The sequence below is a fragment of the Miniopterus natalensis genome, chromosome 1 (genome assembly GCF_054644295.1).
Source record: "Miniopterus natalensis isolate mMinNat1 chromosome 1, mMinNat1.hap1, whole genome shotgun sequence".
NCBI lineage: Eukaryota > Metazoa > Chordata > Mammalia > Chiroptera > Miniopteridae > Miniopterus > Miniopterus natalensis.
Window position 1 is genome coordinate 67,471,452 of NC_142081.1, and position 26,880 is coordinate 67,498,331.

The 26,880-nt window shown below is 39.0% G+C and overlaps 1 pseudogene and 1 gene segment (V, D, J or C); both read left to right on the forward strand.

Annotated features, from left to right (window-relative positions):
- The first annotated feature begins 11 nt into the window (after positions 1-11).
- On the forward strand, positions 12-5,302 carry LOC107527008 (small ribosomal subunit protein uS17 pseudogene; annotated as a pseudogene).
- Positions 5,303-17,047: 11,745 nt separating this feature from the next.
- On the forward strand, positions 17,048-17,583 carry LOC107527009 (T cell receptor alpha variable 2-like). The segment is given in 2 exon segments: positions 17,048-17,111; positions 17,288-17,583. Coding segments are annotated over 2 exon segments (360 nt in total).
- Positions 17,584-26,880: the final 9,297 nt, after the last annotated feature.

Genomic DNA, 26,880 nt, shown 5'->3' on the forward strand with positions numbered 1-26,880 from the left:
AAAAAATGACCATGGTGGAACATGTAAGGAAAAAGAACATGGAAAAGTTTAAAGAACTTTTCGGATTTCCCCAATACAAGAACACAATTTGGGGCACAGACTCATTTTCAGGAACAGGAAAAGTGGAGAGAGAACTTACTTTCTTGGTTTGTACTGTTCTGTGGGTTATTGACTCTGGGAAGCTCTACATCACCCCTGTATTTTATACATTATAGTGGTTTCAGTCTTGCTCTCAAATATATTTTCAACGTGTTTAAGTCTTTACTTATCTACATTGAATTAAATTTTGTTACTTTTGAAAGTGATTCATTATTTATAAATATATTTTTTACTTTTCATAGTATTTTTATTTTGACAACATCAAGGTGGATATGTATAAAGTACACATTTTAAAATAAACTTTATGGAGGTAAAATTTAATTACATAAAATACACCCATTTTAGTTGTAAATTTTGACAAGTTTTTACAAAGGCATATATATACCAATGTAACCACCTCCCTAATCAAGATATAGAACATTTCCAACATCCAAAATGTTTCTTCAGCCCCTTCCTAGCCAATCCCTCTATCTCTACACAAGCATCCAAGAATCTGATTTTTGTCACTATAAATTAGATTTATCTTTCCTAGAGTTTCATATAAATTAAATCATACAGTATGTACTCTTCTGTTCCTTTACTTTTTGCTTACATATTTTTTCTGAGGTCAATCAGCTGTGAGGACCAGCTGCAACTATAGCCAAAGAGCTGCTGTACTGGAGACACCCCTATGGAGCAGGATTTACTTCAGTGGAGCTTTGGTGTTCACCGAGTGCACCCCTTGAGTGTGTTACTCGTGGATGTGGTAGGGTTGTAATCCAGTGTGACTGAAGCTGACCAGGTGCACTGTCTCTGGGGCCTCCCAAGAGGTGCAAAGTCAGCCTCTGCCTGTGACTTGCCCAGGGCCACCCAGCATGAGCTACAAAGCAATCCATAGATGGCTGCTACTTGTGCTGGGTTTGGAGGTGTCCAGGAGAGGCCAAGCTATGAGCCAATGCAGGCTGCTGCTAGTGCCAGGCCTGGGGTCACTCATCAAGACGTATGGGGCCTAATGCTGCTTATTTGAGAGATTTTAGGAAAGTCCTAAGCATAAGGCTAGAGAGGCCACTTGCATAGGAAAGCCTCTGGAAATGGCTTGGATGAGCTGGCAAGTAGGGAGGAGAGGGGGTCTCTGGGAATCACCAGGGCAGGGTGAAAGATGTGAGTCAGGTTGATGGAGATTCAGAAAAGGCACCTGTCTGCTGGCTCTGTGGGGGGAGGGCTCATCAAAGGAGCAATGGTCTCTGCCAGCTGTTCTGTCTGTGAGAAAGCTTCCCCTCTAGCTCTCTCCCTCATTCTAGGCAAGTTAGTTCCTTGCTGAATGTTCCATGTTCCTTTCAAGTGCTGCTCCAGCGCTGGAGCTCAGAGGGAGTGCGTCTGAGTAAGTCTGTGCACTGGCCCTTTAAGAGGAGCTGGCTGGGACTCCTGCAGACTCCGCATCACTCAGCAACAATCCCCCCTGGTTTTTACAGCCTGAAGTTGTGGGGACTTCTCTTCCTGGCACTGGAACCCTGGGCTGGGAGGCCTGATGTGGGGCTGGGACCCCTTGCTCCTCTGGGAAACCTCCACCATCGAGATATCCCTCCCACTTTTAAACTGTGGCACCTGAATGTGGGACCACAGCTGTGGCTCCGTGATTCCACCCAAATTCCGCCCTGCATCTCTGCCCCTCCTACTGGTCTCGATGTGCTTCTTTACTTCCCTCGTTGTAGGGCTTCTGTTCAGCCAGATTTCAGGAGGTTCTGAATGATGGTTGTTCTGTAATTTTAGTTGTAATTTTGATGTGGTTGTGGGAGGCAGCAGGTGCCGCTGTTACCTACGCTGCCGTCTTGTCTCCTCACCATATGTCTGTTCGTTTTTTGTTTCTTCTTTTTTCTTTTTTAAATATATCTTTATTGATTTCAGAGAGAGGAAGGGAGAGGTAGAAAGAGAGATAAACATCAATGATGAGAGAATCATCATTGATCAGCTGCCTCCTGCATGCCCCTGACTGGGGATCAAGGCCTCAACCCGGGCATGTGCCCTGATCGGGAATCGAACCACAATCTCCTGGATCCTAGGTCAATGCTCAACTGCTGAGCCAAGCGCAGTCAGGCTCACCTTATGTTTTTTGATTGGAATATTTAATCCACCATTTGCATTTAAACTAATTGTTGTTAGACATGTATTTACTGCCATTTTATTATTCATATTTTTTATTATTTTCTTGTTTTTGAAGAAGACCCTGTAACATTTCTTGTAATATTGGTTTGGTGGTGATGAACTCCTTTAGCTTTATCTTGTCTGGGAAGCACTTTATCTGTCTTTCTATTCTAAATGACAGCTTTGATAGGTAGAGTAATCTTGATTATAGGTCCTTGCTTTTTATCACTTTGAATATTTTGTGCCAATCTCTTTTGGCCTGCAAATTTTTTGTTGAGAAATTAGCTGACAGGGAGTTCCCTTGTAGGTAATTAACTGCTTGTCTCTTGCTGCTTTTAAGATTCTCTCTTTGCCTTTAACCTTTTGCATTTTAATTATGGTGTGTCTTGGTGTGGTCTCTTTGGATTCATCTTGTTTGGGACTCTTTACACTTCCTGGATTTGTATGTCTGTTTCCTTTACCAGGTTAGGAAAGTTTTGTATCATTATATTTTCTTTCTTTCTTTCTTTCTTTCTTTCTTTCTTTCTTTCTTTCTTTCTTTCTTTCTTTCTTTCTTTCTTTCTTTCTTTCTTTCTTTCTTTCTTTCTTTCTTTCTCTCTCTCTCTCTCTCTCTCTCTCTCTCTCTCTCTCTCTCTCTCTCTCTCTCTTCTTTCTTTCTTTCTTTCTTATATATCTTTATTGATTTCAGAGAGGAAAGGAGAGGGAGAGAGAGAGATAGAAACATCAATGATGAGAGAGTCATTGATCGAGCCCACAACCCAGGCATGTGCCCTGACCAGGAATCGAACCCTGATCGCCTGGATCCTAGGTAGACGCTCAACCGCTGAGCCACACCCAGCCAGGCTGCATCATTATATTTTCAAATAGGTGTTCAACTTCTTGCTTTCTCTTTTCTCCTTCTGGCATCCCCATGATGTGAATGTTGGTATGTTTGAAGTTTTTGGATTTTTTTGGATTCTCTCTCTCTTTTTATTTTTTTCTGTCCTGATTGGCTGTTTCCTGCTTCCTTATATTTTAAATCACTGACCTGATTCTCTGCTTTATCTACTCTACTGTTGATTCTCTGTAATTTATTAATCACCTCAGTTAGTGTATCCTTCATTTCTGACTGTTTCTTTTTAATGGTTTCCATGTCCTTTTTTATGCTATCGAAGTTCTCACTAAGTTCCCTGAGCATCCTTATAACCACTGTTTTGAACCCCTTATCTGGTAGTTTGTTTGCCTCCATTTCATTTAGTTTTTTTCCTGGAGATTTCTTCTGTTCTTTCATTTGAGCCCTAATTTTTGGTCTCCTCATTTTGGCTGCTTCCCTGTGATTATTTCTATGTATTGGGTAGAGATGCTACATCTCCTGGACTTAGTAGAGTGGTCCTATGTAGTAGGTGTCCTGTAGAGCCCAATGGCATAGCCTCCCTGGTCACCCAAGCTGGGCACTTCAGGTGCACCCCCTGTGTGGGATGTGTGCATTGTCCTGTTGTAGTTGAGCCTTGATTGCTGTTGGCACATCACTGGCTGATAGGCTGTGAGGACTGGCTGCAGCTACAGTGGAGGAGCTGCTGTGCAGGGGCCAACCCCATGGAGCAGAACTCACTTTAGTGGGGCTTTGGTGTTTGCTGAGTCTTCCCCTTGACTCTGTCAGTCATAGAGATGATTGGGCTGTAATCCAGTCTGAAGCTGTTCACCTGGTGCACTGCCTTTGGAGCTTTCCAGGAGGTGCAAGGTCAGCCACCAGCTGTGCCCTGCCTGCAGCCACCTGGCATGAGCTCAAAAACCTGCTTGGGTGGGTGCTGGGTCTCAGGGAATCACCAGGGCAGGGCAAACAGTGTTAGCCAAGTTGATGGAGACTCAGATATGGTGCCAGCCTACTTGCTCTGTGGGGGAGTGGGCTCAGCAAAGGAACAATGGCTTCTGCCAGCACTTTTGAGGGAGAAAGCCGCCCCTCCAGCCCTTATCCTGAAGCCAGATGGTTCAGTTTCTCCTCTTATGTCTCTGGTGCCTTTTGAGCTGCTGCCCCAGCACTGGAGCTCAGAGCAAGTGAGTCCAAGTAAGTCTGTGCTCAGGCCATATAAGAGGAATGCCTGGGACTCCAGGAGCCCTGCATCTCACTCAGCCACATTCCCTTCTGGTTTTTACAGCCAGGAGTTATGGACATTTCTTTTCTTGGCACTGGAACCCTGGGCTCAAGATTCTTTTGTGGGACCAGGACTTCTTGCTCCTTAAGGGAAACTCTGCAACTGACATATCTCTTTCGATTTGTAACCACCACACATGGATTTGGGACCAGCCCTATCTGAATCTCCACACATCCTACCAGTCTCTATGTGGTTTCTTCTTTATATCCTTAAGACTTCTGTTCAGCTAGATTTCAGGTGTTATGAATGATTGTTCTGTTATTGAGTTGTAATTTTGATGTGGTTGTGGGGGGTTCCAAGTACTGCTTTTACCTATGCCTCCATCTTGACCAGAACTTGCGTGGTTCCAGTTTTTGGCAATTATAAAGAAAGTGGCTTTTTTTTTTCCTTTTTCTTTTTTCCCCCAGGCGGCCGCGAAGACGGTGGACATTCAGACCAAACATGCCTACCAAAAGCAGCCCACCATCTTCCAAAACAAGAAGAGGGTCCTGCTTGGAGAAACCGGCAAAGAGAAGCTACCGCGATACTACAAGAACATCAGTCTGGGTTTCAAGACGCCCAAGGAGGCCACTGAGGACACCTACATTGACAAGAGATGCCCCTTTACCGGTAATGTCTCCATCTGAGGGCGCATCTTATCTGGTGTGGTGACCAAGATGAAGATGCAGAGGACCATTGTCATCTGCCGAGACTACCTCCACTACATTCGAAAGTACAACCGCTTCGAGAAGTGCCACAAGAACATGTCAGTGCACCTGTCCCCCTGATTCAGAGATGTCCAGATAGGCGACATTGTCACAGTGGATGAATGCTGGCCCCTGAGCAAGAACGCGAGCTTCAATGTGCTGAAGGTCACCAAGGCTGCTGGCACCAAGAAGCAGTCCCAGAAGTTCTGAGGCTGGATACCTGCCCCCTGCCCCAAATAATAAAGTTATTTTCTCATCAAAAAAAGAAAAAAAGAAAGAAAAAAAGAAAGTGGCTATAACCATTTAAATACAGGTTATTTTGGAGACATGTTTTCATTTCTCTTAAGTTGATTTATTGGATCACAAGATAACTGTATATTTAACTTTGTAAGAAGCTACAAGATTTTATCAAAGTGGTTGTATGATTTTATACTTTCATCAGAAGTATGAGTTTAACATCAAACAATTGCTATTGTCAGTCTTTAATTTTAGGTATTCCAGTGAGTGTGTGGTTTTATTCTTCATTTCCCTAATGACTGATGATGTTAAACATCTTTTTATTTGCTTATTATCCTTTTATATATCTTGTTTTGTGTCTCTTAAAATATTTTGCCCATTTATTATTTTTTGTCTTATCACTGTGTTGTCAAAGTTCTTTGTATATTCTGGATACAAGACCTTTGTTGAATAGGTCTTGCCAATATTTTTTCTCACTCTCTGGCTTGTAGTTTTCCTTTCTGAATGATATATTTTGAAGAGCAGAAGTTTAAATTTTGATTAAGCCTAATTATTAATTTTTTACTTTTGGGGTTGATGCTTTTTGTGCCCCAAGAAATCTTTGCCTACCTTAAAGTCTCAAAGATTTTCTCCTGTTTTATTCTAGAAATTTTATATCTTCAGTTTTGTGGGGGTTTTTTAATCTTTACCTGAGGATATTTTTTCAATTGCTTTTCAGAAAGAGTAGAAAGGAGAGAGAGAGAGAAACATTAACATGAGAGAGACACATCAATTGGTTGCCTCCTACTTGTGCCTTGACCAGGATGGAACCTGCAACTGAGGTATGTGCTCTTGGGCAGAATCCAACGGGGATCCTTCAGTCAGCAGGCTGACACTCTAACCACTGAGTGAAACTAGCTAGGGCTATATCTTCAGTTTTAAATTTTATGTCTGTGATCCATTTTGATATAAGATGTGAGATAAGGATTGCAATTAATTTTTCTCATCTGTCTAGTTGATCCTGAACCATTTGAAAAGACTTCCCCTTGCCCCATTGGGTTATCTTGGCACCTTTGTTGGAAATCAGTTGATCCTTTAAGTATGAATTTATTTTTGGATTTCTTATTCCATTGACCTATCTGAATTCTGCTCTTATTGAATACATGAGCATAATAAAAAAGTTGTTATTTTCATCACTGAGTTAAGAGTAGCTTAGTATATGTAATAGTAACCCGAACAGGAGGCATCTAGGCCTCAAATTTTCTTTGTAAAAAAGCTTTAAATTATAAATGAAATTTCTTTAATAAATATAGGATTACTTACATTTTTGGTTTCTTCTTGTGTCAGTTATGGAAATTTATGTTGATCAAGGAGTTTGTAATACTAACGTTTTGTTGTGCAAATGGTGGTGCTATTAACTGAAATAGAAAAGACTGAGGGAGAAGTTTTTCTTTTTTGGGGTGGGAATTAAAAGTTCTTATTTGGTCATGATACATTTGAGATTCCTGTTAAATATCTAAGTACATGATATATGAATTCTGGGATTTGGAACAGAAGTCATGTCTGGACGCACAAACTTACAGTATTAGCAGTGTATATAGAGAGTATTTAAAGTCATGGGACTGGATGAGGTCATTAGGAATTACCAAATGGTGACTTTAGTTAATAATACTGTATTGTATACTTAAAAGTTGCTAAGAGAGTAGATCTTAAATGTCCTTGACCACACTCACTCACAAAAGGTAATTATGTGAGGTAGTATATGTGTTAATTAGCTCGATTGTGGTAATCATTTCACAATATATACATATATCAAATCATCATGTTGTACACTTCAAATATGCACAATTTTTGTCAATGATACCTCAATAAAGATATAAAAAAAAGAACTGAAAAATAATACAGACCTGTGGCCACCTTGATTTTAGCCCAGTGAGATTCATATTGATTTTCTAACTTATAGAACTGTAAGACAATAAATTTATGTTGTTTTATGTTTCTAAATTTGTGTAAGTTATTACAGCAGCAATAGAAAATTAGTAAGAATTTTTTATATGAGTTGTTTTTTTTGTGTCCAATAATGAAAGCATATGTACCTTTTGAAAAAACCACAAACAAAAACTGCAAAGCTCTGCTGAGAAAACTTGAAGAGACAGAGATTTATACATGTTCCTACATAGGAATAAAAACATTGTTAAGGGTATGGGAAGAGGCAGAAGAGGAGATGGGGGATAAACGGTGATGGAAGGAGACTTGACTTGGGGTGTTGAACACACAATACAATATACAGATAATGTATTATAGAATTATATACCTGAAACCTATAATTTTATTAACAAATGTCACACCAATAAATGCAATATAAATAATAAAAGATTGCATTAAAATATTAAAACACATTGTTAATATAATATACCTTCTTAAAGTGATTTATAAATTTAACATACTTGTAAAAAACTTAGAATTTTCTGAGTAAACTTTCCAATAACACTATAAAGTTTATTTGAAGAAATAAACAGGTGAAAATAGTTAAGAGGATGCTTGGATTTGGATAATTTTTGAGCTGTTGATTTACTGAATTAACTAGTATTACTCATTAGGCTAAAATATATCAGTTTATTATGGAATGGGCAAGTCCATATCAAGAAGACTGCATGACACATTCCTTAGGTAAAGAGGATGATGCTCTACTGTGGCCAAAAGGAGCAGGATTAGAGGATCCTACTATACATGGTCAGAGAGCTGCCATATAAAATTAATATAATATCAACTTTAATGAAGTAATGAAATGGTATAGAGTACATTTAATACTAAAAATATATATGTTATTTCTTTGTTTATTTTGAAAGGGATTTAGAATTGATTGGAACCTTTGGATCACATTTCTTCCAAATTCTGTTAACTTGTAGAAATATTGCTTATGTGTATTCTAGAGAATTAGCTGTCAGAAGATATGGACATCTGCATATAGAATAGAGAATGAGTGACTCACTAACTCTGGCTAAAAAGTGATAAACAATTGAAATGACAGAAAGGACTTAAAAGGACACAGAATTAGAAGTAGTTTATTAAATAAACTTGGAGATGCTAATAAAAATATCTAAACATCATTCCTTGAAAATTGATAGATAAATGTACATGTCAATCCCTTATAATTTTCATATGAAACCAAAGTCAAAATCAAAATTTTATATATCTATGGGTAAAATGAGGTCAAGATATCACTAGTATATACACTTAGAAAAACTTAGAAAGATGATCTAATTATGCCCCTACTTCTGGATTTTTATACCCACAGATTTTTGTGACCATTAGTACCTTGTATGCAGAAGTAAATTACTAATCCCTTATTTGTTTATTTGAATTATGGCAATATTAGTTACTCTATTGCATGGAAGATGGTTGTAGCTAGAGGAATTCAACTACTGAATACAAAGTTGTGGAACAAATTTCTATATGGATAATGAGATGGGTCTTGTGACCCACAAGTTTGTTAATCACAGGCTTATTGATAACAACTTCACTGATTGCCAAGGAAATCCCAGCTGCATTTAAGCATGCTCTTCTCACTGATGGAGAGTCAAAGTGAACATTTGGGTCTCAATATGCCATGCTGGATTATAGACTATGTTTTATTCAATTTGGTATTTTCCCCCTGCAATTAGTGCAAGATTGAATGACTTAAATGTTTAGTAATAAATGCTTAGTTGGATGAATTCTCTACATAATAACGAATAATTTCATTAAAACATGTTATATCATGCCTCTTCTGTACTTACACCTCTCTGGTGGCTTCCAGTTGTACTGAAAAAGATTCTAAACTCCTTGGAAGGACCTGATGGTATTATTTATACCTCTCCAGTATAATCTTTTTCCATTCTCTGCTTCATGGTATAAGCTGTAACCACATTGGTTTTTAACTTCTTGGACCAAGACAAGGTCTTTCCCAGAATAGGTATTCACACCTGCTGTTTTCTCTGCCTAGAATGTTAATTGCTTCTCTTTTCTTTTGGTTGGCTCCTTTTCATCGTTCAGATCTTAGTTTAATTGTCATTTTCTCAGAGAGGCTCTTCCTGTCTACTCAATGTAAAGAGAGTCTCTTATCTAACTCTTTAACAGCATCCTGTTGTCTTCCTTCACAGCATTTGTCACATCTGTAATTAAAATTTGTTTATATTTTTACTAGACTCTAAACTACATGAAGGAGGGACTGTATGTATATTTTACTTATGACTATAAACCTAGTACTTAGCACATAATAGATGCTCAGTAAATATTTGTCAGATGAATGAATAATAAGACATCCTCATTTCTTTGCTCTGATAGCATACTTTTCCTGGACACTTGATATCAATAATTTCAGTGGTTCAAAGTCTTCTTTCTAAGTCACCAAAGTCATGTGCAAACTCACTTTGTCTTATTTACCAGTGTTTGCTAGGCTGCTTAAGAAAGCTTCTGAATGAATGAAGTAGGCAAGTGCTGCCCAGAAAGAAAACACACAATTGTGTGTAGGTGGTCTCATCTTAAATTTTTCACCGCAACTTCAGATAGGCAATTCTACATTTTCCATAGCCAATTAACTTTTTTCTTTAATCCTCACCCAAGGATATGTTTTTATTGTTTTTAGAGAGAGAGGAAGGGAGAGAGAGAAAGCAACACTGATGTGAGAAAGAAACATTGTTTGGTTGCCTCCAGTGTGCACCTCGCTGGGGATCAGCCTGCAACCTAGGTATGTGCGCAGGAATCAAACCTGCAACCTTTTGGTGTATAAGATGACACTCCAACCGACTGAGCCACCTGCCAGGGCTCAATTTATTTTTTTTACTCTACATGGCGATTATTTTACAGTGTCTTTACTCAACTCCTTAGTAACCCCTTCTACTTTCTTAGTCTCAGCTAAAGACTTACACATAAACATCATATCAGAACTTCATATTATTTTATAGATCATAAGATGTTACTGCCTTATCCATTGTGATAAAAATGAGAATTTATTCTTTAGAGATTTTACAATTTTCAGGTTAATTATATACAGGCTAACCCTCCCATTCAGAGGCATAGTTTTTCTAGCTCTCTTTCCTTTATTCTCTCTCTCAGTTTCTCTTTCTCTGCCCCCCCCCCCAGCCAAGATTACCGTAAACTCCACCGTATTAAATCTGGCTTTTGTTTTCTGTAAGATGCTCTTGGAGAGGAACGAGGAAGAAAAGGAATGTGTTATGTATTCTTTCAACTTTTAACAATATCCTCTGATTTTAAATTGTGATTGTTTCTAGGGATTATAATCTGTTCTAAACTTTCAAAAAATGGGCCTCAGAAGCAATGCAAACCTATTTAGATTAATCTCTGTTTTCTTCCTTCTCTTCACAGCCGTAAAATAGAGAGACTAACTTCTATGATACAAACCACGACCAATTTCAAAACCCCAGATTCACTACGTGCTTAAAGGGAGCTTTGTGTTAGCTCTGCAGGAACTGGTTCAATTAGAATTTTTCTCACCCACTGATGGGTAGAGTGAGCCAAAGAGCTTGGGGGAGAGGCTGTTTCTCTCCTTTCCTAGTATAATAAAAAGGCTTTGTGCCTGTGGAACCACTGCTTGTAGCTGGCTTCCTGTGATGAAGGAGTCTGCCTCACTCCAGACCAAAGTGGATGAGAGCCAGCTTTAGGAGGAGATAATGCGATGGGAATGCTTTTGTGGGGGTGTTTGTGCTAAATGAGTTCCACTGTTAGATGTTCAGAATTAAATATGTTAAAATTCTCACATTTAATTTGGTTATTTTTCAACCCAGGAGAATTCTTTTGTATGAAAGTCACATGCTAATCTTTCCATTATTCCATAAATCTTAGTTTTCTCTTCCATCAGTGGTGTGCAGACCTGTTATCTTTCAAGGTCTACAGCCATCCCTGGTGATACTTCAGGAAAGGGAAAACATCTAGATCTCTTTCAGCCACAGTTCCATCATCAATGACACCATGTTTTGATACCAGCAGTCCAAGAGAAGTTGGGGAACAGGGTTCCATTTTCTAAGGAATTCAATTGATCAACTTGTAGTATCAGGATTTTTTCTCATCAAAATTGGAATGTCCTCTAAAACATCTAATCTCTCCTGGGGTGGTGGTGGTGGTGGAACAGAGTCAGAATGGAACATATTTCTGTACTGTAACAGATACTGTGAGGAGAGCTCAGAGACCAGTTTACACCAAAACTCCGCTTCAGAGTGCACAGCAAGGTAAAATGATATTAGCAAAGCAGGACTTATATCTGAGAGAAATGTGACATAGTTTTTTAAATTAAATTTATGGTCACTGTTGATTAGCTGCCCTTTCCAGCATTGCTGGCATTTTATGTAAATGGACAGTATGCATTGTTTTTTTTGTCTGACTTCTTTCACATTGCATACTTACTTTGAGATTCATTTATGTCATTTCTTGTTTCAGCGGTTCACTCCTTTTTAGTGAAGGTAGACTTAAGACTTCTTCCAGTTCCAAGTTTTTTTAGATGGTAAGAATTTATTATATTGAACTTCAACCCTAGTTGGGCCTAAAACAACAGACCAATTGAGCTGGAAATGAAAAGAATGAGTACATTGTATGGACTAACTACCCACACAGGGCCCTAGTAAAGTGGTTAACCACAATCTAGACTAAAAATCATCTTTGCACACTGTGCTTTCTCTTAATGATGAAGGGAGTGAGGCACAAAGGAATAGGCGTGTAGGGTAGTAAATTGCTTCTGCTCTGTTGGGTCAAATGGCACCCAAGAGGTTAGGAGTTAGTAACTGGAACACACATAAAGTTCAGGGAAGGAAGAAGTCTAGAGTTTGGTTACTTTTGACAAATTACAGTTCAATAGGGACTGCCTGTTAAAATGGCCCAGAGGAAAATTCAACTTTTAAATTAACCTCCTGTGTTTTTCTGGCCATGCCAACATCACAGATAAGACCAGAGGGCACCTCTAGCCATTCATTATAAATCTTGCTCTCACTGATTACTTTCTGTCTCTAAATGCTTCTCTGTGGTGAGAATAGCAGTTAACAAAGGGAGTTGAGTTCCCCAGTGGACCTTATTAAAACTGTTGTGGTTATGAGGTGATTAACTTATGTAAATGAATAAATGTGGCAATGAACCAAGCCATGCAAACAAAACACATCCGGGGGGCAGAGAATCAGAAAGTCTAGTCACACTCCAGAGAACTGTTTAGCATTTAAATGTGAATTCTGGGAGAGCAACACCAACAAAAAACCCCTGAGAATTATTGCTTTGATTTCAGAGCCCTGTCAGCTTAGACGGTTATTTAAAAATAAGTGTTTCACCTACTTCCCCAAAGTTTTGTCTTTGAAACGACTACCAGAGATACGGATACTGCTGAAAGATAGAGTAGGAGGTAAAGGTCTGGCAATGGGACCTTGTGGGATGCCCAAGGAAAGGGAGAAGAGGCAGGGAAGAAGAATGAAAAGGAGTGGTCTCAGAAGTTTTAGGAGAATGAGGCCGGGAAAGAATCATGGAACTTCTCAGCACTGTTCTCTTGTAACTGCAAGATGGGACGTGTTCCCTCCTGTTCTGTTTTGGAAGTTTGTGCAGAATTGGGGTTCATTCTTTAAATATTTAGTACAATTTACCAGTGAAGCCATATGGGTCTGGGCTTTTCTTTGTGAAATTAAAAAATTTTTTCAATTACAGTTGATATTCAATATTATGTTGTACTAATATCAGGTGTACAGCATACTGGTTAGACAATTATATACTTTACAAAGTGATCCCCAGGATATTTCCAGTACCCAACTGGCACCATACATAGTTATTACTATATTATTGACTGTATTCCCTATGTTGTATTTTACATCCCTGTGACTGTTTTGTGAGTACAAATTTGTACTTCTTAATTCCTTCACCTTTCGACCCAGCCCTCGACTCCCTTCTCCTCTGCCCACCATTAGTCTGATCTCTGTATCTATGAATCTGTTTCTATTTTCTTTGTTTATTTTGCTCTTTAGGTTCCACATAAAAGTGAAATCAAATGGTATTTGTCTTTCTCTGTCAGACTTCTTTAATTTAGCATAATACCCTCTAGGTCCATCCATGCTATCACAAATGGTAAGAGTTCATTCTTTTTCATGGCCAAATAATATTCCATTGCATACATGCACCACATCTTTTTTATCTGCTTGTCTATTGATAAGGGCTCAGGTTACTTCCATTTCTTGGCTTAAGTAAATAACTCTGCAGTGAACATAGGGGTGCATATATTCTTTCAAATTAGTGTTTTGGGTGTCTTCAAATATATACCCAGAAGTGGAATTGCTGGTCATAAAGCAGTTCCATTTTTAATTTTTTGAGGAACTTCCGTACTGTTTTTCATAGTGGCTACACTATAGCGTGGCTTTCGCACACACATATGTGCACAATAATAAAAAGAGGCACTTGTGTTAGAAAAAAAGATGAATCATATAAATTTATAATTTCTTTTTTAAATATCACCTTTTAATCTATTACTTTTTAAAATTTTGGTATACTGTATCTTTTTAGGAACTCCTCCATTTCATCTAGGTTATCTGATTTGCTGGTGTATAATTGATTATGGTATTTCCTTTTATAATCCTTTTTACTTCTATAAGGTTTTTAGTAATTCTTCTACTCCTGATTTTAATAATTTTAGTGTTCTCTTTCTTTTTTTTGTCAATCTGCTAAAGATTTGTCATTTTTGTCGCTATTTTCAAAGAAGCTATTTTTGGTTTCATTTGTTATTCTCTTTTTCTTTCTTAGTCTCTATTTCATTTATCTCTTCTTTCACCTTTATTATTTCCTTCCTTATACTTGTTTTGGGTTTAGTGTGCTCTTCTTTTTCTAGTTTCTTATGATGTAAAGTTAGGTTATTGATTTGAGATTTTTCTCTTTTTATTATGTAAGAGAATTCTGTAATTCTCCCTCTATATATGGCTTTAGCTACATCCCATATATTTTGTCGTGAGATTTTATTGTTTTTGTTTTCATTCATCTCAAATTATTCTCTAGTTTTTCTCATAATTTTTTCTTTGATTCATTGTTTGATTTAGAACTTTGTTGTTTGATTTTCACATATTTGTGAATGTCCCAAATTTTCTTTTATTAATTTTTAATTTTATTCCATTGTAGTAGGAGAAAATTGCTTGTATAATTTCAATCTTTTTAAATTTATTAATTTTTCTTTGGTTCTTTTGTAATAATTTCTATATCTTTATTGATATTCTCTATTTGGTGTGGCATAATTCTTATACTTTCCTTTATTTCTTTATACATGATTTCTTTTAGTTCTTTTAATATATTGAAAATAGCTGATTTAAAATCTTCATCTATTAAGTCCAATAGTAGCCTCTTCAATCTCCTTTTTTATTGACTTTTTTTTTCTCTGTATGGACCATATCTTCTTGTTTTGTTGCATGTATTATCAATTTTTTGTTGTTGAAAACTGGACATTTTAAATAATATAATATGGCAACACAGGAAATCACCCCTTCCATCGCCTTGAGGTTTGCTGTTATTGCTGTTTTTTGTTATGTTTGCTGTTAGTTTGTTTAGTAACTTTCCTAAATTAATTTGTGAAGTCTGTATTTTTGTCATGTGGCTATATGAGTTTCTGCTTGATTAGCTTAGTAGTCAGCTAATGATTGGACAGAGATTTCCTTAAATGTCTGGAACCAGTAGGCCTCCTGCCCTTTGCCAGTGGGCTTTGTGTGTAGGTTTGGGCACTCCTTCAATGTTTATCCAGGCGGTTTACAACTCTGCCTTAGCTTTTGCTTCTTTCCTTCACAAACTCCAGGTCAGCCCTCGGTGAAAGATTAGGGCCTTCTTAGCTGTGCAAATCATTTGAATAGGTAATATTGAGAAGGAGAACATGGCTCTATTTCACTAATAAAGCAATACAAATTAAAACGAGACTCCAGACAGCACATTGGTGTAATTTAGACAGTTTTATAATTTTTATAATACCAAATTTGTTGAGGATTGATGAAACTGAAATGTTCATGCACTGCTGGTAGAAGTGCATGTGATCATCACTAGTTTGAATGTTTAATTAGTGAAATTGAGTATGCATATATACTATGTTTGGGCAATCCTTGCTGGATACATAAGAAATTCTCTCATAGTTAATAAGGGGAAATATAAAAATATGTTCATCTCTGTGTTGGTGGGTTAGAGACAGCCTATAAGTCCACCACTAAGGAACTGCATAAGTAAATATGGAGGAAGCACATGCTAAGATATTTTGCAGTGGTTAGAAACTTTGAACTGGATGTACATAACCAGTAATCTAAAAAGAGTTTTAAGTTATCTGTAGCTATATACCACTCGGCTTCAGGAAAAAGCTGCTTGCACACTTAATCAGCTTATTTGTATAATTGTATGCCCTTTGTGTTTCCTTTTATGTTTCAGTTGTCAGAAATTTCAGAGCTCAATTTAATCACAGTAGCTATATTAGTCCTTTCACTAAATAAATCTGTGCCTGCTTGTTTGTGATTTTTCCATCTTAATTTTACAGCCATATTGGAATTTGTTATCTTTTGAAGCTTTTGGGGGTTATAAATATAAATAAAATGTTTCTGTTGGACCTAGACAATCATTATCATAATTAAAGAATATCTTAGTGAAAAAAGAGAAAAGATTAAGGAAAAAACAATTTCTCCTCACTTGTGAGACTATCAAGAAAAAGAAAAAGGAAAGGAAATGAATCAGGCAACCAACTTAAGATGAGAAAGAAACATTTTATTCCATGGAAGTATGTGTTTAAATAACCACTCACCTGAATGAAGGACATCTTTTGGTAACCAGAAAGTTTCTAGGAAAGCAGTTATTTCTGTGGACAACCTTCAGATCCCCATGTAACAATTGAATATGAATGAAGAACTGAACAAAAGCAAAGGAAATGAAATCTCTTCGAGCAGTGCAAAGCTGCTAAGACTCTCAGAGGTTGCTTGGGGAAATGATTTCCTGTCAGTTTCCTTGAACTCCACTAGGTGGTGCACATTAAAAGCTCTTTACTGTACAAACTTTGGAATTGCCACAAACCTTATTTACTATTCTTTTTCAAATAAAATACCAATCAAATCTGTTTAAAACAATAAAATTCAGCGTGAGAACGATTAAGCCCTGCATTAATAACAAAGGGGACAGTCTCAGGCTACAAAGTGAGGATACGCACCATCCCAAAGAGATGATCTCCAAATGCAGTTTATGGGTCTGCCTTGATTCAGGTTCTTTTGGTTACAGAAAAGTATGATGAAATTTTCTTTCTACACTCTTTCCAGAGACCATCTTGGATGCAAGGAGTCAAATTTTGATGAATATATTTACATAGTAATTTTTGTGCCTTACAAAAACCCCATCTTTCATTTACCAGTTACTAAGATTTCATAAGCATTATTTTTAACATGTTAGTATGTTATCATATCACATGTGATAAGTTCAGTATACTTTTTGTGTGAATACATCACTTTAATATGGATGAAGTAGTCTCTTATCAATTAGGCCTCTTCTTTCTTTTGTCACCTTTTGAGAAGGAAATAAGCTTCTTCAGTGATTAAATTTACACAAATGTGGTGACCTCTGAAAGGCTACATTTCCTTTTAAGACATCAGAACAAAGCACAGTTGAAGCCACTCTTAAGCAGCCTCGCAACTGAAGTCACTCTTCTATAGTTCACAGGTTCTGGCTGATGATGTCATTGACATAAAGAAGAAAATGCAAAACAGGAGGCCTTAAATTAGCTTGCTGGTGAGCACCCCCGTGCAGCTGAGGCCTGAGACCAGCTGTGCTGTGCCTATGGCTTTGCAGAGCATCCTGGAAGCCGTGTGGCTGGGGCTCCTGTTCAGCTCTTTCTGGAAGGGTGGGTAAGCTCCTTCACTCTTTGGTCTTGCAGAAGTGTATGCCATTATCTTAAAATTTGGATTAATTTTAATAAAACAAAGAAGGAGACTTATTAAATACTCACTGTACCTAAAAGGCCATCAACAAGCAAATAGCAGAATCAATCTCACAGCCTTCTTTATTTGTTTCCTGCAGTTGCAGAGAGCAAGGACCAAGTATTTCAGCAACCCTCTGTGGTATCTTCGGAGGGCGCTGTGGTGGAAATCTCCTGTAATCACTCTATATCCAATGCTTACAACTTCTTCTGGTACCTTCAGTCCCCGGGATGTGCACCGAGACTCCTTGTAAAGGGCGCAAGGCCCTCTCAGCAGGGACGCTACAACATGACATACGAGCGATTCTCGTCTTCACTGTTCATCCTCCAGGTGCAGGTGGCAGATGCTGCCATTTACCACTGTGCCCTGGGGGACACAGAGGCAGAGAACTCATGAGGAGCTGAACAGAAATGGGGAGAGAGCACAGCCTTTTCAGGAGGTAGACTAGGGAGCAGCAATAACTGCTTTCCCCCTAGTTCAGTGTTCCCTTAGCTTTCCTATTTGGCATTGCTATTAAAAAAATATTTGAGTTCAGACACACTCTCTGTCACAAAGCTCTCAGTTCAGGGTGACAAGGAGAGAAAAATCCACAGCAGAGCAAAATTCCCTGTATACTCAAGTCCAGGAGTTGTCTGTATATAGAGATTCCCCTCTTCATGATACTCTTTGAATAGTTCCCAGTTGGCTTATATTTCTCTAAAAATATAATTCCTAGAACATAACAACACACCTCAGATGTAGCTTGACCCATTATTAAACTACAAGGAAACAATGAGAAAACTGGGCCTGGGTAAGAAACGGTACTAAATCCTGGAAAATTAGACAACATCTTCAGTTCACTGAGATGTGAGGGTCATTGATTTAGGGTCTCTCTTATTTGGAGTTAGCAGAGCAGAAGGTCAAATCATGGATTTCCCCATTTTTTGAGACTTCCCTACTTTATGTGAAAAAAGTCTGATTTTTCTTAGTTGGACTGTCTTCTTTGTTAAAGTTTCATATAAAAAATACTGGTTTTCCTCCTTGCTCCAACAACTTTATTTTGTGTTGAAATTTTCTGATGCTTCTAAAATGAATGTAATTTACGTTCAGAGTCTGATGTTTGCAAAGGGCTTTCTCATTATTTTACATAAATCATTCCTTGTCTCCTGGGAAATCATTGACATTAACAGAGTCCTGATGTTTATAGATAATTTCTTGGGGAAGGCAGGAAACAGCGTTAGAGAAATACCTGGAGTCTCAGATTGAAGCTCCTTTGGTGCCTTGTGTTTTGATGTGCACATCTCAGTGGTAGTCAAACAAGGAGTGAAGAGCAGTCCCTCTTGGAGGGCAGGAACCCTGTAGGAGGGTAGGGACCTCCACCTGTACCATTTTGGGAATATTCCCTGTTGGCTCACGTATCTCACATTCGACAGATCTCCAAATAGACACCACCGTGCCTAGTTCACAATAGTTTGGGGAAACAGTTCATGCTTATTTTCTGTGAACTTGAAGGTTCTTTCATTATAAATTGGAGAGTTGGACAGAATAGTTAGAATGTAGTTCAGACGGGGTACATATAAATTGATCAGAAACAAAGACTCATCTGTACATAAATCTGTAATGGCATGGAAATGAGCACGAGGTGCTAGAGAAGGTGATCGTTGTGTGTTAGCGGTGGTTTAGAAGCAATTATCTAGACCCTATTTTAGTTAAGTGACACATACGTGTGGGGTCAGCATTTGGCATGTATTCAAGTAACAAGATGACCTCTAAAGTTCTAGAGGCCCATTCAAGTCTATAATTGTTTAATTTTATTATGATAATGGAGCTACTTCCCAATATTGTAAGGTTTTTAAAAAACATGATCAACATTTATATTCTCTGTTTAATTTAGCAGAAACAATGCCTTTGATATCAGAAAAATATAGGTTAAAATCTTTGCTCTATTTCTTTAGGGGTAATGAGTAAATTACCTAATTGTCCTAAACCCCAGTGTCCTTATCTCTAAACTGTGAAATGTTAGGAAGAATAAATGTGTCAAAAAATGTAAAAGGCTTAACATTTTCCCACACTAGGCATTTGATAAATAATTTCCTCATTAATATCATAAATCAAAGCTCATAAGCAGAATAGCTATTGAGGTTATGTTGTTCAGTTTTGAAAGCTCAGTTGGCATCCTAGGAATCCTTTAGATGTGCAGGATATTATGTGAAGGTCCCTGAAACCTTTCCTACCTCCTTAATAGTTAAGAGCCCTTCCTTGACTGAAAGCTAACATGAAGACTAAACTTTTTTACTTTTCAAGAAGGGGAAGGATAAGGATTCTGTATCAGTCCTGCCATTGCAAGTAGATGCCCATAAGTTCTAACCATAGCATAAATGCAGAGAAAAACTTTTCTCCTTGCAACACTGAACACACTTAATAAATGTGGTGTGTTCTTCCCCAAGCATCTTTTGTGGGGGACCACTAGACGGTCATTTATAGTGCAAAATTAAAAGTGTAAGTCTCCTAGAGATTTAATTCATTTGTGTCTCTTGGGATTAATTATTAAATGGTTGAAGGCAAACAATATCTGAGCCATTTGTGCTCTTAGACGTAATTTTGTGTGTGGTGTGTACTGTATCTGTAGAGAACAGAAGAAGCAGAGATTGGGCACTTACCTGGAAACTTTAATAAAGCCTATATTGGACTATTTTTCTAAATGTGACTTATTCGCCTTTCTACATTGATTAAAATGCAGCATAGATATGGCCATACGTGCATTTAGGACATGCCTACATCGTTGCCTGTGTGCTAGGGCAGCGGTGAACCCCAGTGTCAGGGGGCTGGGCGTTCTGTTTTCCTCTCCAGGTCTATTGTCCACCGTGCTCTACCAGGACGCTGATTCTATGCACTATCTGCAGTGGTCTCCCTTGGCCTCTTGCTTCCGATTGGGCTTGGAAGGCATTGGCAGGAGAGAGTGGCCGGGAGATTTATATTCTAATGTCCTTTCTTTCCTGTACTGAAGCCCACAGGTCCTGCCAGGTGATAGTCTCCCTCAGTTACAGCTCTTCGCAGACCAGCATAATTCTTCTTCTTCTGTTCTGTCAGGCCGGGGACCGGTGAAGCCTCCAGCTGTTGTTAGCCCCAGAGTGCTTCACCTTCTCTTGTAGGTTTCTGTACATACATTAAAAAATATTCCTTTCATTAAGTCCAATCCCCCCAGTCATCCTCTTGAGGTAATTGCCAGAACTCTCAAAGATACAGGAACACTCATCTTAGGCTCTAGGTGGTGAAAGAAGAAGTTTATTATATGTTCCTATTCATCACAAGCCTCTTTGGGACTGAAAGATTAGTATTAAAGGTGATTTACATATTCCAACGAAAGACATCATAAGGTCAAGGTTTCAACTATTAAAGTATGAGAACCTTAGCAAAGATTTCGGAAATGGCCATGTTCCACTTCTTTTTCTGATTTTAAGCAAAGAGATTTTCTATTCTCTTTCCAAAATATAGGGTTTATTTGTATATTATTTAAAGGAAAAAATAAGGCAAATCAGAGGATCAATGCCTTTATATTGATACTTGCTTGTTTTCTTTAAACTGAATCTGTTGAATAATAATCACTCTGCTGCTCTTGCAGCATTTTTTAGAACAAAACTTTAGCCTTGGACATAGACAATAGTGTGGTGAAGGCCTGGGGGTGGGTGCAGGGTAGAAGGGGTCAATGGGGGAAAAAAAGGGGACATCTATAATTCTTTCAACAATAAAGATAAATTAAAAAAAGAAATCCTCACTCAAGGATATGTTTTTATTGATTTCAGAGAGAGAGGAAGAGAGAGGGAGAGAGAGAGAGAAACTTTGATGTGAGAGAGAAACATTGATCAGTTGCCTCCCATACACACCCCAAGCGGGGATAGAACCCAAAACCTGGGTATGTGCCCTGACCAGGAGTCTAGCCTACAACCCTTTGGTGCATGGGATGATGCTCTAACCAACTGAGCCACACTGACAAGTGCCTAAAGTATCGTTTTAAAAGTATCTTGATGGGGGGGAGGGGGCAAGAAGGGCAGGAATGTGGTGGTGGAGGTAAATGGGGGAGGGAGGGAACATCTGTAATACTTTCAACAATAAAGATAAATTTAAATCTTCTCCCCCCACCAAACACAACTGAAAAAAAAAAAGGATCTCAAAGTAAATGAAAGACACATCGTCAAAGTAAAACACTTATGACATGAAGAATTCATTTAGGGTGTGACATTGTCACATGACTTTTAATTTTGCTTGTTTTTGAGGGGGCGGGAATAATCACAGTCTTTTATTGTTGTAAGTATTACAGATGTCCCCTTTTTCCCCCCATTGATCCCCTCCACCCCGCATCCACCCCACCCCCAGACCTTCCCCACGCCAGTATCTATGTCCATGGGCTATGCTTATAAACATGTAAGTTCTTTGATTAATCTCTCCCCACTCACTTCCCCACTCCCAGTTCCCTCTGAGATCCCTCAGTCTGTTCTATGCTTCTATGTTTCTGGATCTATTTTGTTCATCAGTTTATTTTGTTTATTACATTCCACATATGAGTGAGCTCATGTGGTACTTGTCTTTCTCTGACTGCTTTATTTTACTTAGCATAATACTCTCCAGTTCCCTTCATGCTGTTCCAAAGGATAAGAGATCCTTCTTCTTTACAGCTGCATAGTATTCCATGGTGTAAATGTCCCACAGCTTTTTATCCACTCATCTACTGATGGGCACTTGGCTGTTTCCAGATCTTAGCTATTGTAAACTGTGCTGCTATGAACATAGGGGTGCATAAGTTCTTTCTGATTGGTGTTTCAGGTTTCTTAGGATATATTCCTAGAAGTGGGATCATTGGGTCAAATGGCAGTTCAATTTTTAATTTTTTGAGGAAACTCCATACTGCTTTCCATAGTGGCTGCACTAGTCTGCATTCCTACCAGCAATGTACTAGGATTCCCTTTTCTCCACACCCTTGCCAGCACTTGCCTTTCGTTTTTAATCATTTCTAATGTTCTATAAGTCACATTTAAACATTTTTATTGATTGATTTTGATTGATTGATTTGAGAGAGACATTGATTTTATTGTTCCACTCATTTATGCATTCATTGGCTGTTTCTTGTATGTGCCCTGTTCGGGGATTGAACCTGAAACGTTGGCATATGGGAACTATGCTATAACCAACTAAGCTACCCTGCCAGGGCTAAATATTTTTTAAAAGATATGAAATAATGTAGTATTTTTAAAAAGTACAACCACAACTCTAAAGTAAAGGAGCTTAAGAAGACAAAGATCATATCTGCTTCATACACAGAATGGGGTAATCTGACATACCACACATTAATCTTTCCAAACAAGTTCGCTAAGACACAGCTTCCATGCTTAGTGTTAAAAATAAAACAATCTTCTCACTTAGGAAAATCAAGACATCATTTGATTAATAAAGCCTATTCTTCCCCAATTTTACACTGGCTTAGTTCATGTAGAAATTGTAAATTCACGAGAAAAGGACAACTTTTGTTATGGTGTAAAATTCTTAGGAAAAACAAATTACAAATATTCAATTTCTTATTAAACATAAATGTTTTCCTTCCCCAAATGTAAACACCCAGTAAATAACACATACATAATATTCTAGGTATAGAAACCCTAGTAATTCATTTATGAAAGAGGTGTGTTTTGGTATATTCTGTGGTAAGGTTTTTGTTTGTCTCAAGTATAAAGCACTTCCATTCCTTCACCCAGTTTCCTTATTTGGGTTGAAACTCATCAATTTCTGTAGAATTTTGGCTATAGGAACAGGCCACAGGAAAGGTCTGAAATATCTAACAGCCATTTGGTTAGAGAAAAATGTTTTCTTGAGACTTGGAGGCAGTCATTCATCACTTTGGGTTAGAAGGCATTTCTTAGCAAACTTCTTTCCAGTCTTCAGAGTAAAGCACTGGGTCTGGGCTCCTGAAAGGGGTTGCTTCCTGCTGGAACACTAACCAGCAGGGCATTCTTGCAGGTATTCTGCATATTTGCAGGTGGAAATCATGTTCTTTCACGGAGTTGCAAAGAAAGCATTCCAGGGACCCAGGTATGGGAGACTGTGGTGTGGTAAGATTTATTTGGGTGGAAATAGAAAATCCGCCCCAGGTTCCCGATGTCCCATCTTCATCCACCCCGTCATGGAAAAAGTCCAATCTTGTTTTCATCAGGTCCAGAAATAGGGCCAGTGTCCAGACATTTTGTGCCATTGGTTCAGTCTGTGTTTCTGTCCTGATCTGGCTAGCTTAGTCTGTTCCTGGCAGGCGCTTTGCCCAGGCCCATTCTGTCTGCTACAGGCCCCAGGTGGCTGCTAAGGCCACATGGATATGGAGAGAGAATGTGCGATTGAACAGGGTGAGTGCTTGTTACTGAGAGAGAGAGAGTTTTGTTAAACTTGGGTTATAGTATCTTGGGCTTGGGAAGGATCAGGTGCCCTGCAAACTAACCAATGAACTTTTCAAGCTTTCCTGGGCTGGCAGTGGATCCTCCCCCTAACTGCTTTATTTCCTAGATCTTCTGGGGTTCTGTGTCCCTTATCCAATCTGATCCTTTTTCCAGGCTAGACAGACAGGCCTCTATGGTCTCCATTTTGGCTTCTACTGGGAATGCCCAGAAGAGAAATTTCCCTTTTATTGTTTATTCCTCCCTTGGTAACAATCCTTTCTGCCCCTTGGGGGGGGGGCGCTAGGCCCCTTGGAGAGTGCGTGAAGCTATAGTTTTCTAGTGGAAAAAGCAGGCTCAGTGATTCAGCTCCCCAGTGTACTGTGCTAATGTCTGGTTCCCTTTGCTTCCTCCTTTTAATGATATCTCGCTACCTGCTCTGACGTGCAGCACTGTGGAAGCCCTGCAGCTGCCTGAGACCTTCTCCTCTCGGCCCAGCCTCCAGCTTGAGCTGCTCCACCAGGCGCAGGGCGTTCTCGGGGTGCTGCGCTCCGAGGAGGGGTGAGCCGGGCTCCATGTGCACTTTATTTGAACTCTGTTTTAAGTAGCCTCTCCATGTGGAAAATGTCTATTTTGCAATTCCTTCACAGAGATTTCTTTTTTTTTATAATCTATTTAATGGGACAAATGTTCATAACACCATTCCTTCCTTTTCTCTCCCTAAAAATGTTTCAAGAGAAGGCTCAAGTTCTTTTTGTATAAATCTTTAGCTGGAGAGTATTATGGAGAGGGGCTCCAGTAGGTCCAACCTAGAGAAAAACCTGAGTTATCTTTTGGTCAAAGAAGTTTATACAGAAGTCAGCTCTAAATTATTTCTACAGAGGATAACAAGATTCTCATTTTTCAAAAAATAATTTCTCTTCTCTTGCCTTACTCTTATTTTCCTATTTTGCCTTTTCTATCTTTAATTTTTCTTTTTCTTTCCCTCTCCACCCAAAGCTACATTTCCCCCTTTTGTTTCTATTTATTTCCCCATTAACATTTTTATTTCACTTTTTCTGTCTCTATATTATCTTAAGAGAGCATCAATCATTTAAAGCTTGATCCCCTCCGCATTTTTTCTACTTTGATTTGCAAACTCGTTTCTTCTCCTAGAATATCAAATTCTCCCTTCTGTCCTTCATGGAAGATGTAAATATCCAGAGGTCGAGTCCTGTGTTAAGACCTGGAAGGCCTGGCTACTTGACAGTAGTCACCCATCCAGTTCTGTGGGTGGGCTCTAGGGGGTGCTGCAGCGTGAGGCTTGCTCTGGGTGCAAGAAGTGCAGCAGTCTTGCCCCTGACAGAGCTTTGAGGAGCCTGAACCAAGAGCTTGCTCAACAGAGAGAAGACATAGGTGCTAGGAAGCACCAGGCTCCCTGAAGAAGGGCCATTTCTAAAAATGCTGTGCTGACACAGAGGCGCTGGTCCCTCTCCAGACCCCAGTCGCCAGCGGAGGTGGGCTGAAAAGAGCCTGCAGCCAGCTCAGCCTAAGCCATGGCCTCTGCATGCATCTCTATGCTTGCGATTCTCTTCACACTGAGTGAGTACTATTCTCTTCCCATTTTCCACTTACATTCTTTTCAGCAGTTTTACTGATGCAGTGTGGATTAATTTCCAGGTGGGCTGAGAGCTCAGTCGGTGACTCAGCCGGATAATCAGGTCACTGTCGCTGAAGGGAGTCCAATGACTGTGAAATGCACCTACTCATTTTCTGGGAGCCCTTATCTCTTTTGGTATGTCCAATATCCCAACCGAGGTCTCCAGTTCCTTCTGAAATACATCACGGGGGACAACCTGGTTAAAGGCAACTTTGGTTTTGAGGCGGAATTTCATAAGAGCCAAACCTCTTTCAACTTGAAGAAACCGTCTGTTCTTGGGAGTGACTCTGCGGTGTACTTCTGTGCTGGAAGAGACACAGTGATGGGGGCTGCAGGGAGAGCTGAACGCAAACCCCTGAGAATAGTAACAACTGTTTCCTGAAGCCTTTATTTCCCTCCACAAGAGGGTGGTGTGGTTCCAGGTTATGTCACTTACTATAACTAAATTCCAATTTAAAGCCACAGAATTTGTTCACTCAACAAATATTTATTAATTCCTATGTGCTAGGAATTATGCTAAGCACTGATCATAAAGAGATGAAAAAAGCTATCCTGGACCCCAAATATGCTAGGTGTAATCTCACACATTTATGAACCCATTTAATTCTCACAGCTATTACCACAAGCTTCACTTTACAGATGAAGGAAAGAAGACACAGAGTTTAAGGATCTCACTCAAGTCATAAAACAATTAAATGGCAAATTGAAATTCAGGCAGCCTGCCTCTGGGGTGCATGGTCTCACCACTCCATTTCGCTGCCAGCCTGTAGGCTCCCTGAGGCATGAGACTGTGATTTCAGCGATGGGGTAGCCCTAATTTCCAAAATGGTCCCTGTCAAAAAAGTGGTGGTTGTAGGAATAAACAGTAAACTAACAACTGAAAACAGTTTAGCAAGTGCTAAGAGAGACAGTTGAACAAAATGCTATGGGAGATGAGGGAGTAGAGGTAACTTAGTTGTGAAGGGAGGGGAGGGAGGGAGAGAGAGAGAGAGAGAGAGAGAGGATAACAGGAGGATAATTTGAATCAAGGGAGAATTTAAACATGTAGGCTGCTTACAACTCGTATCCTCACATCTTATGTACACCCTTGGAAGGGACTGAACTTGATATCTCTCTTCTCTCTCTCTCTCTCTCTCTCTCTCTCTCTCTCTCTCTCTCTCTCTCTCTCTCTCTCTCTATCTCTCTTTCTCTCTTTCTCTCTCTCTCTCTCTCTCTCTCTCTCTCTCTCTCTCTCTCTCTCTCTCTCTCATTTAGAATATCCTGGGAGGAGCTGTGGTTGATTCAGTGTGAGTCAGGTGCTCATCCCTAGACTAACCAGTGGTGGCTATGGGCTGCTAGGACCAATCAGCCTAGCTTGGCTTCCATATTTGACCAGTTAATGGTGTCTAGGGATGATTCTGCAAAAAGTTAGCAGCTCTATTTTGGTTCAAAGGAGTATGTCCTGAAAGAAATAAATGTTTACATAGGTACTTGCATTTTTTTTTTTTCCAAATGAATTGAAAATTATTGAAAAATCTACTCTTGCCCCATAGGTTTGGAATACTGCATTTGTAGAATATTAAATTCTCACATATAACCAGATCTACTTTTGAACTCTCTATTCTTGTAGTTCTGTGATAGTATGTGCTGCTTCAGGGAGTGTCACCCTCCAGTCTCTGGTTT